This window comes from Nomascus leucogenys, chromosome 11 (assembly GCF_006542625.1).
Source record: "Nomascus leucogenys isolate Asia chromosome 11, Asia_NLE_v1, whole genome shotgun sequence".
Classification (NCBI taxonomy): Eukaryota; Metazoa; Chordata; class Mammalia; order Primates; family Hylobatidae; genus Nomascus; species Nomascus leucogenys.
Window position 1 is genome coordinate 81,440,096 of NC_044391.1, and position 16,038 is coordinate 81,456,133.

At 37.3% G+C, this 16,038-nt stretch overlaps 1 protein-coding gene across 5 annotated transcripts in view; it reads left to right on the forward strand.

Moving 5' to 3' along the window:
• LOC100602238 (schwannomin-interacting protein 1) overlaps nucleotides 1-16,038 on the forward strand; it is a 592,588-nt gene that overhangs the window by 559,945 nt on the left and 16,605 nt on the right. For all 5 annotated transcript variants that reach the window (XM_030822762.1, XM_030822764.1, XM_030822763.1 and 2 more), the window contains one exon: nucleotides 1,735-1,853. In XM_030822762.1, the coding sequence (XP_030678622.1) occupies nucleotides 1,735-1,853 (119 nt within the window). The remainder of the gene's footprint in view (nucleotides 1-1,734; nucleotides 1,854-16,038) is intronic.

The window sequence follows — 16,038 nt, forward strand, 5'->3', positions numbered from 1 at the left end:
TCACATCTGTTAAAAAAACAAAAAATCTGTATAAAAGTAGTCTTTCACCTTATGGCTGTACTACAGACACACACACACACACACACACACACACGCACACACAGGCTAGCTCCTAGTATGATGCAGTTTCATTGATATATGCTAAAATGGGGTGCTATACATATAGACAGAGATAATCGCTAAGTGTGTATAGTAGAAAGAATGCTTATGGTGTCCAAGGATTAAAAAGTGTGAGAGAAAAGGAGAGTAGAGATGAGATTTCTAACCTGTTGAAATTAAATATCTGACACTAGAGCCTGGGGCATTCTAATGCAGCCTGTTGAAGCTGGATCTTGGGAACCACTGTCTTAGCTGTACTTTGCTGTCATGTATTTTATTCTGTGCTGTCTAGTACAGTATCCACTAGCCACCTGTGATAGTTGAGCTCTTGAAATGAGGTAGTGTGCCCGAAGAGCTGGATTTTTAATATTAGTTAATTAATTCTTAAGTTGAAATGCAAATAGCCACATGAGACTAGTAACTACCATATTAGACAGAGCAGCCTTAACCTATTGTATACTGTCCTTCACTTGGGAATGAAATTATTTGCATTGCGCCCTTCCCATAGGCTGTGCATTTTTGTCATTGTGACACAGTGATGCTCCAGAACCTCCATACTGGGAGAATGAAGGCATCACCAAGCCTTTAGTAGCCACACCCAGTCACATGACCTGCATTTTGTAATATAATTTGCTCAGTGTGGTCTTCAACCCCTCGCTCAGTGCATAAAATGGTACTTCTCAAAGCCTTTGTCATCTCACAAAACTAAAATTTCATCCTTAGCCCAGGATTTTTGACTCATGTTGTTTGTTTTTTGTAGTAGTTTCATTTTTAACCAAGGAAATCATTTTTAATCTTCTCCCCTGTTGTTTAAAGGGTTTCAAAGTTCAGCATGGTGAGTTTTTATGGGGCGTTTAATGAGAAGCCAAGCATTGTAAACATATCCAAATGATCACAGTAGTGTAGTTTACCAAATCCTTTTTCTATGCACACTGACCTGACCTCCCTTCAAAATATGAAACAGATGGGCCCAACTAGAATTCTCCAGCTATTCCAGACATTATTGTCAAGGTTTCTCACATTCTAAAACCTGGTGAGATGAGGCTAGCCCTTGAATGGAAACAACAGTCCCCAACAAGACTGTAAGCTGCATGGAGGCAGGTGCTATGTCTGTCTTGTCCTGGGTTCTCTTCTGGCCTTATTGTGGCATCTGCCAGCTCCCAGAGGCTGCATGTTGGTGAAGTGAATTACTGTTCTTGCCATAGAGAAAATGGGCTGGCTAAAGGGACATGTAAAGCAGAGAGAAGACAAGATCAGGGAAAGGGCACATTTGGGATCAAAGTGATTTGATTCAGGAGAAAGTACTTGCCCTCCACTACTTTACCTATACCTAGCAGGTAAGAAAAAGAAAGATTACGTGACAAATAATCTAGTTCTATCCTCATGAAAATCATTTAGCACCATGATGATGATTAGTTAGACTAGAGATTAGAATGAGCTCTGAAGAACTGAAATTCAAGCCAGAAGAGACTGGTAAAATTTCAGCTTTTAATAATTCAAATGCTCTTGTGCTGCAGCCTATTTATTTGTTTTTCATCTAATGTTACAGTTCTAAGAAACTTAGCAAGTTAGACTGCCTGTGGTTGTGCTATATCTGCCCACTTATCAGCGTTTTTTATTTTCTTGAAATTTTAGGCACAGAAAAATGAGAGAGAGTCTATCAGACAGAAGTTGGCACTTGGAAGCTTCTTTGATGATGGCCCAGGAATTTATACCAGCTGTAGCAAAAGTGGGAAGCCAAGCCTTTCCTCCCGGTGAGTGTTCTTTTGAGTTGAATTTCTGATATGTACACGGTGGATTTTGTCACTTGACTATTCTAATTTAAAAAAGCCTTTAAATCTTCTGTAGTTTTTTTTCCCCCCTCACATAATACTGCCATCTTTATTTGGGTTTTAGACAGACCCTTCCCCACTTGTTTGTCGGTTTCTTTGTTGTTATTGTTATTATTGGCTCATTTCCCAGCTACTTGAGGTCAGATTTTTATATTCCATTTTTTTTCTAGCCACAATACTGATTTTGTACACTGATAGAGGAATCAAGCCACACTCCTAAGCAAGCTGACTTATGATTAGAGACATGTGGCAGACTACCAAATTTCCCATTAAGCAGTCCCAGATCACCCAGAATCACCCCCCTGACACATTTGATTGCAATAAATACTTGTAACTGAGAAATACAATTCCCGCTTTGATCATTCAATGTTTATTACAGTTCTTAACCTGTCCTTCTGGTGGTTTTTCTTTATCTTAATTTATTTCAGGATATCATTGCTCTTTATCATAATTTATTTCAGGATATGATTGGTCATTTGCGTAGCTTCTAATTCCAAGTAAGATATTTAAATTATAATTTTATCCAAAAAAACAGTGCTATAGGCCAGAGTTTCTCAAACTTTAATGTGCTTATGAATCATCTGGGGATTTTGTTAAAATGAAGACTCTGATTCAGTAGATCTAGGTGGGGCTCAAGATCCTCCATTTCTATGAAGCCCAGTTGTGATATTCATGCTGCCATTCCATAGGCTACTTTGATTAGTGAAAGTATAGACAGTCTGAAAAATTAGGCATTACAAATACGGGTATTCCAAGTGATGAAAGCATGTAGAATGTTTTTACTAAGATGATAGTAACTGATGACCTATCAGCATTCTCATGGTCTCCCCTCACTCCCCAAATGTCTGTTTCCTCTCAGTCTTCCTTTGGGCTAAAAGCAAATATACTCTGTTAAAATACTCAGTTATTTTACCATCTTAAGCTAGGCATTGGAAACAAATTATAGTATTTATGCATCCATTTAACCAACATATTTCTTCCATGTCTGCGTGTGAGGCCTGGAACTAGGCATTTTTAAAATATCTATCTGTATTCCATATGGCTTTCAGTAAGGTTTGTGCTACTATCTTATCCCGAGAGACTCTAAATCAGCAAAACTCGGAAAGCAGAAAGCAGACACATGCTCACATATACACCTATATGTGAGGCACTGCAGGCAGATCAGTACATCAAGACAAGAGTGCCCGGTTTCACCAGACAGTGTTCCAGCATCTCTTCCTCAGCTGGGTGCCAGCTCTGTCTCAGAACATTCCATTGTGTTCCTACACATCCCTCCAGAACTGGATGGTCAGCCCTCCCCTTTCCCTTAGGAGCACCTCTTTCCCCTCCCAGTCAGATGTGGCAGAAGGCGCTTTGGCCTAGGAACCTGGAGGTCTCAGGATTAGTCCTAGTACACTTCTAGTTTTGAAACTTTAACAACTTACTTAGTTTTGCCATGTCTCATTTTCTTCATTTTTGTGAAATGAGAGCATTGGACCATATCATCTTATAGATCTCTGCTACTGCTCTCTAATATTTCCCAGAGTGCCAAAATGTCTTCTTTTAGAAGCCCAATTTCTCTGTTCAGCAATGTCATATCCATGTTACAAATGAGAGGTTTTGGTTTTGAAAATCAATGATTGATGTATACACACACACACACACACACACATATATATATACCTATGTACATATACATATATAAGGGTTATATATAACATACATATATATTAGCTAATATTAGTTAATCTATATGTAACTTACATATATATATAACCCATATATTTGTATATATACATAGGTATATATGGATGTATACATATATATGTGTGTGTGTGTGTTTCTGTGTGTGTGTGTATATATGTATACTCCAGGTATATTTATATTATCCTTGTCCCACTCTCCAGAAGAAATAACTTTTTACTCCTTAACTGTTTCTTCTGGTATTTACCTACATATCTCTAAATAAAATGCTTATCTTCTTAGTTTTTATTTTAACCATCAGACTACCTACTATAAAAAGATGTGATTTAGCTCTTTTTTCACAGCACTCCTGAAGACTGTCATCTGTTCTATTCTTCCTTTAGAGTAATTTCACAATTTAGAGTCTAATAGCTATTTAATGTTTACATTGTTAAGATTATGCATTATTCATCGCTTCTCAGCCTTTTAGCTAAGATCAAGTGAAGATTATGCATTATTCTCACTGAACCATGTAGTAAATTATGGTTACTTGAGAAATTTTATTTTTTTTCCTGAAATTAGAATTGCCTCCTTTTCCCCATGTACTGCATTTGTATTCCAGTGTGTGAATTTGCCACAATTTATTTGGCCACTCTCCTGATAATGGGCATTGGATTGTTTCAAAGGTTTTGCTCTTGTAAACAATGCTACGTATCAACATTCTTGTATATGTCTTCTGCTATAAATATGCAAGAGTTTCTCTTTGGGGCATACCTAGGAGTGGAATTACTAGGAAAATACATGATTGTTTACACTTAGAATATAATGTCAAACTGTTTTCCAACATGGTTGCAACAAGTTATACTCCTGCCAGCAATGTTTCAGAGATCCTGTGGATCCATAACGTTACTAACATTTGATATTGCCAATTCCTTTTAAGTTTTTGTGAATTGAATAGGTATAAAATGATTTTTATTGTGTATATTAGCCGTATTTGTTTTCTCTTCTGTGAAATATCTGTTTGGGTCCTATGCCAAATTGCTGTTGGATTCCTTATGCTTTTCTCATCAACTTATTGAAGTTCTTCAGTCATGATACTAATCCTTAATACACTGTATGTATTGCATATATCACTTCCCAGGTTGTAACTTGTTTTTCCCTTTTTTAATATGTGTTTTATGACCATAAGTTCTTAATTTTATAGGTTAATTTTATACTGAATTTTATCAAACTTTTCTAGTCAATGGCTTTCTGTATCTTGTGTAAGAAATTTTCTTCTCCTCCAAGATCCAATAGACATTCATTAGATTTCCTACCAAGAGTCGAAAGTGTTGAGTTTTTAAAAGTCTGCAGTCAAAAGTTGATTTCTTGATATGATATGGAGAAGTCAAATTTGATTGTTTTCCTTATAAATGACCATTTTTTAATCATATTTATTGAATAATCCCACTTTTACTCACTGTTCTTATAGACTACTCCCATATATACTGTATGTTAATGGAAATATGTTCTATTTTATTATTGTTTCTATCTCAGCAGCAAAACTGTAGTCTTAATTACAATAGCTTCAAAATAAGTCCTGATATCTGGACAGGAAAGTCCTTTTTGTTATTCTTTTTCTTCAGAAGTATGCTGCCTGTTACGGCTTTTTTTATTCCTCCACATAAACTTCAAATAATATAATCAAGTTCAACAAAATACTGTCTTGGAATTTTGACTGTAATTGCATTGATTCTATAGACCAATTTAGGAAGCATTACATTTTCTCATTGTTTTTCTATCCATGAATATGGTCTGTCTCTCCCTTTATTTAGATCTTATTAGATATTTCTTAATAAGGTTTTATAATTTCCCATTTAGACATATTACACATCTCTTGTTATATTTATTTCTAGATACTTGCTATTCTGATATCTTATATTCTCTTCAGTAATGCTTTCTCATTTGCTGCTGGTGAACAGAAATGTGATTTACTTTGTATACTAGTATTATATCCAACCACTTTGTTATTGCTCCTATTACTTCTCCACTCTCCTATTATTTCTAATAAAGTTGTCTGTAGATTCCCTGGGATTTTTAAAGAATGATATTATCTACAAATAATGGCAGCTTTATTTATTCATTTTCAATTCTCATGCTTCTGGTTTCTTTCTTTGTCTTATTGGATTGGCTAGGTACCCTAATACAGTGAGGATTAGAAATAGTGGTAGTTGGAATCCTTAGCTAATTTCTTATATCAAATGAAATGTTTCTACTGTTTTCCCATTTCAGATGATGTTAATTTTGTTTTCTTTAACATCATCTAAGATGATGTTCCTTTCCAGTTATAACTTACAAAGAATTTTTATCATGAATGGGTGTTTAACTTTATCACATGCTTTTTCTTCATCTGTTGAGGTGAAGAAAAAGTACAATTTCACTCTGTTACTCTATTATATGAATTAATGAATTACATTTATAGATTTTCAAAATATTAAACCATGCTAGCATACCCAGTCTAAACCTAAACTGGTTAGGGAGTATTCTACTTTTTCAGATACTGTTGGAGTATTATATTTTTACAGATACTAATATTATAAATAAAATCTGAGTAAATAATTATAAATAAAATTCAGATTTTATTTATAACATTTTGTTTAGGATTATTAGGTTTATATTCATGATTGACATGGATCTATTGTATTCTTCTGACATTTTTGCTTGGTTTTAGTATCAGGGTTATGCTGGCTTAAAAATGGATTGGGAACTATTCTCTTTCATATTGTGTAAGAAAAGTTTACATAATATTTTTATGATCTGTTTCTATAAAGTTTGGTAGGACTTATTTCTCTCTGGGCCTGGTGTTTACTTTGTGCATTTGCTTTAACAACAGCTTCCATTTCTTAAGTGGTTATAATATTATACATACTTTTTATTTCCTCAGATCAGTCTGATGAGTTGTATTTTTCTAGGAATATGTCCATTTTGTTTGTTTTCAAAATTGTTGGCATGATATTTTCTCATTTCACTGAAAGTATTAATTTTAATTAAGTTATTTAAAATGTTCTCTTGTCCATCATGACTTTTTTTGAGTTTACTTTTTATTTGTTTTGCTTTCTGCCCACCAGTAACTAAGTATAAGATACTAAAAGCTATTTATAAACTGTGGTTGGGGCTACTTGGCATGCATCATCTCCTTCGAGAGCCCTTCCCTGACCACCCTATTAAAAGTAAACCCTCTTGTACCCATCACTTTGTCCGGTCTTATCCTGCTTATCTTCTTACCCTGATTCATTTTTGTGTGGCGGTGGGGGGAGCTTAGTACTACCTAATGTTGTAGTATATATACTTTGTTCTGTCTTTCTCTAGCTCTAACATATAAGCTCTAAGAGAGCAAGACTTCATCTCTATTTTGTTCACCACTGTAACCATTGCCTAAAATAGTATCTAATACATAATCACTAAATATCTATTGAATAAATGAGTGGTGAACTATAGAATGGCCGAATAAGGACACAGCTCTTTCATTGGGATGCATCTAATTGAAAGTATCTAGGGATCTTTTCTCTTGGGCTATGAATTGCGACTGAGAGGAACCCTCCAACCTCATCTTGAGGCATTTTAAACCTGGCTGCCTATGTTTTAAGACTCTAGCAGGGGAAAGATACGAACCGTAGCATATAAAATTTTACTTAATTTCCTTGATTTCAGTAAAGCACCTCTTTGCCACCTCAGCTGTGCCTGAGCATGCTCCAGTCTCAACCTTTTAAGACAGTAAATTTCCTGATTCTGCCAGGCCACAGGTGGTCAGGGCAGACAGCAGGGCAAGAGGGTCCTTTCAGGTGTTAAATCAATCTTTCTTTGTGTTCAGTCCTACTTCACTCCCCTACTTTCATCTGTATCTGAGCATTTCCAGGATTCTGCAGTAGAAATGCGTGTGCTTCCTCTACCAGCCTCCCCTGTGGGCACATGGTAGATTGAGGTAGTTAAGTCAAATACTCCCCACCCATCTGCATATTATCTTCTAAAATTTCATCAAAATCTCTTGTGTGCTGTTGTTTCCATTTCCTTTTTCTTTGTCCATGTAGATTTATACCTTCTTTTTTTCTTTAATATTATTTTAGTAGGATTTCAGAAGTGAGAGTAGATACTTGTGCTCAATATGCCATGGTTAACTAGAAGGTTTTCACTATTTTTAATAGCAGAAATATGTTGAATAAAACCCTGTGTGGAAACCCAGTTTGGCAGTCCTCCTTTGGTTCAGGAGGACTGAAGGGGAGAGACTGGAATACCTCTGCCCAGAAAATGTGTCCCCCATCCTAATTGCCCCTTTCCATGCCTGCCCTTTGGTACCTCTGTCCATCCTTCCCCTACAAGCCCCTGAAGCCTACCTGAAACTCTTCTGGCAGAGCAGAATTTGAAAATCACTGAGTCATCTGCCCCCTGCGGAGACACGGATATCCAAACACAAATGTATTTCACAGTAGCTCATAACAAGCTACACTTGTTGACTCACCATAAGGAAGATTATTTATATCCTGTTCTTTCTGATACTTTCATCCCCACATTCTGGGATGAGATCATCCTCTGAGAACATGATGACTGTTTCGGATCTCTCTCAGAATGATGGTTAATAATGATACTAAATATTTCTAAGAAATATCACTTTTTCCCTGTAAATTTAAAGTTTGCAAAGACTGACTGTCATCCTCCTCATCAGTAATAATGTCGGAGAAAGGCCTTTAGAATGTTCAGTTTCAATTGTGTAACCCATACTCCCTATCCCTGTTAGAATTTGTTTCTACTGCATCACTATCCCTGAAATTCTTCATTGAACTGGAAATACCTTAACTCTTACTTACAGAAGTACTTGAGGGATGTCAGAACATTGAGTTCACCAGTATGGTACTCCAAAATGTACCAGAGCACATAATAGTATTTGAAAAACCATTAGGTAACTTACAGAAAACCTATCATTTTTTTATGCCCTCCTCCAAGGATTACCTGTAGTATTCTAAAGTATTACACAATTTCAACAGTGAAATAAGATTTTAAGTGGATCTTTTGAGGAGTAATAAGATTAAAACCAGGTAAACCTGATATGAATTTACTCCTCTGAAGAGCTCAATGCCCAATTTTAAATGAGGCTAGAGATTTAAAATTAATTGACCAAGCAGTGGATTCCTAAATGGTAAGCTTACTTTTTAAGGCAGGGCCTACTGAGGTGAGTGTGATCTTTGGCAAACTAATGGAGTTCTGTTTATGTTTCTTTAAAGGCTGTATATTTGCCTGTAAAAACTAACTCCATGCACAGTGTGTGAGAAATTATCAAGTAACATGAGTGTCTGGGCAGACTGGAGTTTCAACTGTTCCTGTGAGCGTGAGTTCCTCTCAGTTGTCTGTTGGGTTTTAGCCCCACTGAATTTTTCTACATGTTGCTATCTCCTAAAGCACTTCTTAAGGGTGACAAGCTGTTAAATGAAAGCTAGGCTTACAATAATCCCATAAAGACATTTCATGCCTAATAGTGCAGCAAAATAATATTTGATGTTGCTTCATAACTCAACTAATTAAATTTGACTTATACTGAAATGTGGCAAGTAGAGAGAGTGTCATTTTTTCTCCAAAATTTGCTAATCTACACATTATCAGCCCTTTACAAACTGAAACTGTATAACCTTTGTCATTTTTTCTAAGTGTTTCTGTAAAAAGTTTTTTAAAGCTTAAAATGAAATGGGAAAAATGAATTATCTATTTTTGAAATAAGGTTTCTAAGAAATATTAATCATATTATTGAAGAAACATTTTTTCTATTATTACTAGTATAATATTTTCCTATAAAATATGTTTTCATTGGCCAAACTAATTATCAGTTAGCATTATGTTTCAGATGATGAGCTTATATAGCTTAGTGTAATTAAAGGAATAGAAACAGGCTTAGCTGCTGTGGGAACACAACATAGAGTAGTCTTTATTAATAGATATCTGGGAAATGTTTTATTTTTTAAACATTACAACCTGACCTAACATTGTGAAGGAAGTTTTCTCTGCCTTCTCCTTTTACCTTTTCTCAGAGTAACCATGAAATAAATTTGATTCTTACCTCTTTTCTTACCTTACCCCAAGAGAGATCTTATTTACATACATATAAATATAAATACAGTCTTTTTCATAAAGTGTGCAATGGGATGATGTGACCTAAAATAGGCTATACCATTTTCTCCAAAGGCTGAATATTATGAAAAACAGAAATTCCCCAGAGAACTTTGGAGTGGCTGCTTTGAATAATGATTACTGTTTACTTAACTCAACCATTCCAATATCACCCAATCAAAACTCAGTTCTTTCTTGGCCTTATAGGTTTATTGGTAAATGGCTGAGACAAGGCCAATAATGGACACCTGCCATCTCGTTTTGTGTTTGGGCTGGAGGGCAAGGAGTGGGGGGCACCCTAACTGGGAGCTGTTATCAACTGGACCAATAACAGTGAATCCAGAGAGGCTTCAAAGAAATAGGATTCACAGGGACTTTAAAAGTGAGGAACTGAGAATCTGTACATACAATGTGCCACAGAATCACAGGTCGAACCAGCATCATTTTGCCAAGAAAGTCAATCATCCTTTTGTCTCTAACAGTAATAATTTTTGTATGATTTTCTGGAAGAAGTAAGCAGAATGGTTATATCTGCCCAGCGTTAGTGAGGAAAGAGGTTGTCTAGTTCCAACTCAGTGAAATTGCCTGTCTGTGGCATCTTTCTTGAAATAATAGATGCATACTGTAGCAACCTATTTATAACATGCAACATATCCTTAACATTTCATATTGGTCTCATACATATATACTAAAGATTTGCTTTAAAAACCCTTCATATAAGTATTTCCAAGGTGTGTGTCATTGCAAATGGTAGCTAATGATGACTTCTTTTTTTTATACTATTTGAAAGGCCACTGGGTAATCTTAAAAAAAAAAAAAAGAAAAAAGAAAGAAAAACTATCATTTTTTATGCCTTCCTCCAAGGATTACTTCCAGTATTCAAAAATATTAAACAATTTCAAAAGTGAAGCAAGATTTGAAGTGGATCTTTTGAGGAGTAACGAGATTAAAATGGCAAAACAAATTTAATTATGTAAGCAATTCTTCTCCTTCACAAACTTGAAAGAAAAGCAAATTGGTATTTGTGAAATTTTCTTTGTCTAATAAATAGCCTCACTTTACAATAACGCCAATGACCCTGGTTTAATTAGGTGCAATTAATTTTGTGCAAGCTGAATTTGACATCTTGCTAGAGGCATAACCAGCTGTACCCTGTCTTATGAATTTTTTTTTATCACCAATGAGAATTCAATTGCCTGAGCTATTGCAAAAGAAGGGGAGGCAGGAAGAAAAAGACCACAGGGCTGCATTTTATATTTAAAAATGGCTCTAGTGGACAGCTGAATGTTTAATTAAAAGAGTTTCTAGGAATTATTTTTCATTGGTGCATCATCTTTGACAAGCTCTGATGACTTTATTACTGTAGTTTGCATTCTCTTTGGACAGTGGTCCCATACATGTGTCTAGACACACTCAGCTCACGTGACAGGGCTCCATTGAGAGTGCACAAAAGTATTCACTGCTGCTAGAAAACATTCTCACTGACTGCAGGTGAGCCATGTTATCTAAGATTTAACACCATCCTTTTACTCAATCCTGTTGTAAAATTTTCTGTTCTGCTTGGATTGTTCTCATTCAGATTATTGCATGCATTAAAAACCCATGGAAGGCCAGGCACAGTGGCATGTGCCTGTAGTCACAGCTACTCAGGAGGCTGAGATGGGAGGATCCCTTGAGCCCAGGAGCTTGAGGATAGCTTAGGCAACACAGCGAGAACCTGTCTCTAAAACAAAACAAAACAAACCATGAAAGAGGTTTCTGATGAGAACAGAAACCATTAGTGCAATCAACAGATTACAAAGAGGAAAACAAGATCTAATGGCTATAATTTGTGAAGTGTTTTCTAAGTAGACAGAATATTTATGTATGGCATTAGAAAATCAGTGTCATTGAAAACACTATAAAAAGCTCAGATCCTGCCATATTTGTCCCCCATTCTTCCAGTCTCCCTGTTTCTCTCACCAGAGACAGTCACCGTTCCAGGATTTGTATTTGTTCTTCCACCATCGATCATGAGGTGGTGTATCCACATGCTCTGTTAATCACCATGCTTTTTCACTCATATGTTTCGGGTCTGTTCACTAGGCAGGCAGTGTAGCGTGGTGGGTAGGAGCGGGGTATTGGGAACCAGAGGATCTGGCTTGGAATCTTGACTCTGCCACTTACTAGCACTTACTAATGACTTCACTTGTGGCTCAGTTTCCTCATCTGTAAAATGGGGTAATAATTGTGCCTACTTCATGGGGTTACTGTGAGGAAGACCAGCAAAGCACTCAGAAGAGTGCCTGGACGAGAGTCAGTGCTGCATTAGTAGGTGTTGCTACAGTATTTCGTTATCCTTTTTATTTACTCTTAGACACTATTGATTGTAAGACAAATGGTTATTTTATGTACCGCTAAAAAAGAAAAACCACTGCCATTTAAACGGTGACACATGCCTTCTTAACACTTAGAGTTTTTATTTTAGTTATTGAGTCATTTTAGACTTGTTTGGACATACACTTTTATCATATGTTTCTTGTGCACAAAAAGAGGAAGAAAAGGTGAAACACGTTGGCAAATGCAGTCCTAAAACTTTTTCACATTTACAGTCCAACTCTCCACTTAACCACTTTACCTGAGAGCTGTCATGTCTCAGCTTTTGGGTCATCGGGAGATGGAGTGCGTTACCTTCCAAGCCATCGTCCCCCCATCTGCAAGGTTTGATGCTGGAGCTTTGTTGTTCTTGTCAGAAGGCATGAGTGGACATCCAGTGCCCACCTCTTCCTTGGGGATTATTACCTGGTTTGTGGGCTGATAGGGTTAAGTGCCGCAATCATGCCACCACCTACCTGAGGTACAGCAGCTGAGAAACATCCCTATTTTAGGCCGGGAGCGGTGGCTCATGCCTGTAATCCCAGCACTTTAGGAGGCCAAGGCAGGTGGACCACCTGAGGTCAGGAGTTCAAGATCAGCACAGCCAACATGATGAAACCCCCATCTCTACTAAAAATACAAAAATTAGCCAGGAGTGGTGGCGGGCGCCTATAATCCCAGCTACTCAGGAGGCTGAGGCAGGAGAGGTGCTTGGACCCTGGAGGCAGAGGTTGCAGTGAGCCAAGACCATGCCATTGCACTCCAGCCTGGGTGACAAGAGCAAAACTCTGTTTCAAAAAATAAAAAATAAAGACTGCAAAATGTGAATAACCACGCTTCATAGAATCAATGCAATCTTATCGATCCACTGCATTCTTTTTCATGACTGCTTAGAATTCAAACAGTCACGAACTAAATCATGAAAGCCAATGTTTTTGAGATGAAACTTACCATGGAACCAAGCCTAAATGGTGGCCCCAAAATGTTTCTAAACATGAACATAAAAAGTGGTAAAGCAGTGCTTTAGTGGTCAAAAGAATAAAATAATTTGCAATTAAGATTTTCGCCTACTTCAGGAATATGCCTCAGAAACACACACAGGCACTGACTCTCCGCTGTCATGTTTTTACCCAGTCCGCATGAACATTTTCAAAGGTCTGGAAGGGGACAAGTATTTCTTCTCTAACCTTCATTGCCTCAACAGCCGAAACTCATCAGCAGGTGGGGTAGATAGATGTTTAAACTCTGTCTGGGCTGAGCAGAATAAATAGGCAGCATGGCTTTAAAAATACAAACAGTTAAATTTATATCAATTACGTTAGAGTCTATAATTTACTGCAGACCCAAGGAGGAGAATGAAATCAAGACTGGATTGAGGAGGGATGTCAACAGTTGAATCAGAGTCCATCCACAGAAATGTTCTCTTATAAGAAAATATGTTTCTTGCTGCCCACTGATCTCCCACCACCCCCAGCACCCTGCCAAAAACAAAAGCCCAGCCTGACTGATGTGTGAGTCAGTCCCTGCATAGACATGGCTGAGTCAGACACATAGCCATCTTCTTCCAGCTATCCAACACTGATCTAGTCACCTTTTCTCCAACACACAAATGCTAATCATCAACTTGGTCATGTTCTTTCCTTTTCTTTAATTCCTGCCAAGGCCGGGCGCAGTGGTTCATGCTTGTAATCCCAGCACTTTGGAAGGCCAAGACAGGTGAATCACGTGAGGTCAGTAGTTCAGGACCAGCCTGGCCAACATGGTGAAATCCTGTCTCTACTAAAAATACAGAAGATAGCCGCATGTGGTGGCGGGCGCCTGTAGTCCAAGCTACTCAGGAGGCTTGGGCAGGAGTATCGCTTGAACCCAGGAGGTGGAGGTTGCAGTGAGCCAAGATTTCACCCCTGCACTCCAGCCTGGGCAACAGAGTGAGACTCTGTCTCAAAAAAATAAAAATAAAAATAAATAAATTCCTGCCAAGTGCCCATATGTAGCACCTCAGAGGTGCTCAAAAGAGGAAAATCAAAAGCCAACTGAATCTCTTTCACCAAAAAAAAAAAGGTGTATGTCCTCACTTTTTTTCTATGCATAAATCTCCATATTTTTGTTTATAAAATTGGAATTATAGCATAGGTACTGTTTTTAGCTTACTTTCTTTTACTTAACAGTCGGAAACTTTCATCTAATCTAATAATATTGGACTAACCTTATTTATAAGATTAGTATTTCTACTAGCTGCAGAATAGCCCATCATATATTTCACCATAATATACTTTATCAATCTTTTAGTATTAGGCATTTAAGTTGTTGCCAGCTTTTTGTGTTGGTTTTGGTTTTGTTTTGCTTTCTTTCTTTTTTTTTTTTAATCTTTCTTTTCTTTTCTACCATTAATGAATTTGTTTCCTCCTTTTTAAAGTGCCCTGACATCTCAAGATGGACTTTCCTAAAGTATCAGTGTTGTGATATTGTGTAATTTAACCTCTCTGAGCCATTGTTTTCTCATATGTGAAACAGGGTTCACAGTGCCTGCTTCATGTGTATCTGAGGGTTAGACGTAAAATAGTAAAATGCCTGGCACATAGTAGATGCTCAAAAACAGTAACTTTTAATGTCAGAATACAGGTTACTTGGAAATTACTTGGCCTTATTTAAGAGGGAAGTAAATAACATTTGGTGCCTACGAGAGATGGCTGTTTTATTCCTAGTATCAGAAGAGGCCTTGTTCTGGTCTTTCATTCATGCTAGAGAACATTTCAGTTGAAAATGCATTTTCCCAACATTAAGATCCTATAATTCCAAATTTAATTACATGAAAGTGGTCATTAGTGAAGGAAATGGACACTGATGTAGAATTGGAACCAACAGCCATCTGAGGAATGCAAGTATTTATAGCTCTCTGGAGATTTGGGTTAGGATACAGGGGTGATGTTCCTCCAAAGAAAAGCTGGTGAGTGGTAGTTTCCCTTTTCTATTAGTTGCTTAAGTCAGTGAGGAGATTCTGTGGCTATGTGGTGCCACAGAATGGCTGGTGTGCTTACCAGCCATCATGTGAACATGTACAGATGGAAGGGTCCAGAACTAGTCTTAGAAGAGCAAGCAGAAAAAGAGTATGCATAAGATTAGGAGGAGAAAACCCAGAGAGGGCCATTCACACTCCAGCTACCTTTGGAGCTGCCTTCATCAGCTTCTGCTGAGGAAGCCAAACACCTGAGTCCTGTAAGGTGGGGATCAGGACAGAATATAAAGAGACATAATGTCCTCCCCAATCTTCTGTTTGGCATATAGTTAGAAACTACCCATAACTTCTCTGGGCACATAACTACTGGAGGGTCAGCTTTTCTATCTGTCTCCTGTATTTATTCCTCCCAACCTCAGTTCACCAAGACCTCCTTCCTTCTGCAGTTCTCTGCTCTTTCACTCTTCTGGTTAACACCTTATTAATGTCCAGGTAGCAAAAGTATTTTCCCACATGTAAGACAGGGAGATTCTACTAAGTGTTTCTTGAGGTCCCTTCCAATGCTCTGTGTATTCCAGATTTCTATTTATACATTGTGACTTAATGATCCAAGCACTTGGTATCTGTTAGAAGACCTAGTTTTTATTTGCATCACTTAATATAGGGGCTGTGAACCATAAAATGCCCTCAGGAGCCAAAAAGAAACATAAGTGAGTGAAGTAGCGCAGATAAAAAGCAATAGAGAATACTGGGGACTGCAGCAAACTAGAAAGTGTGTGCCCTGGCTGACAGGGACAGCAGCTACTCAGCACCAGCTTGTTGGTGCCATGAAATTTACAGAACTATTATTGCCTGATCATCAAATGAATGAATGAATGAATGAATGAATGCATGGATGAACATGTAACTCTTTGTTCTCTACCTTATATAGTTATAAAAATCATTTATAGTCATTGTGTGTGTATGATGATTTGTGTTGGACCAGCATTATTTGCTAAAATA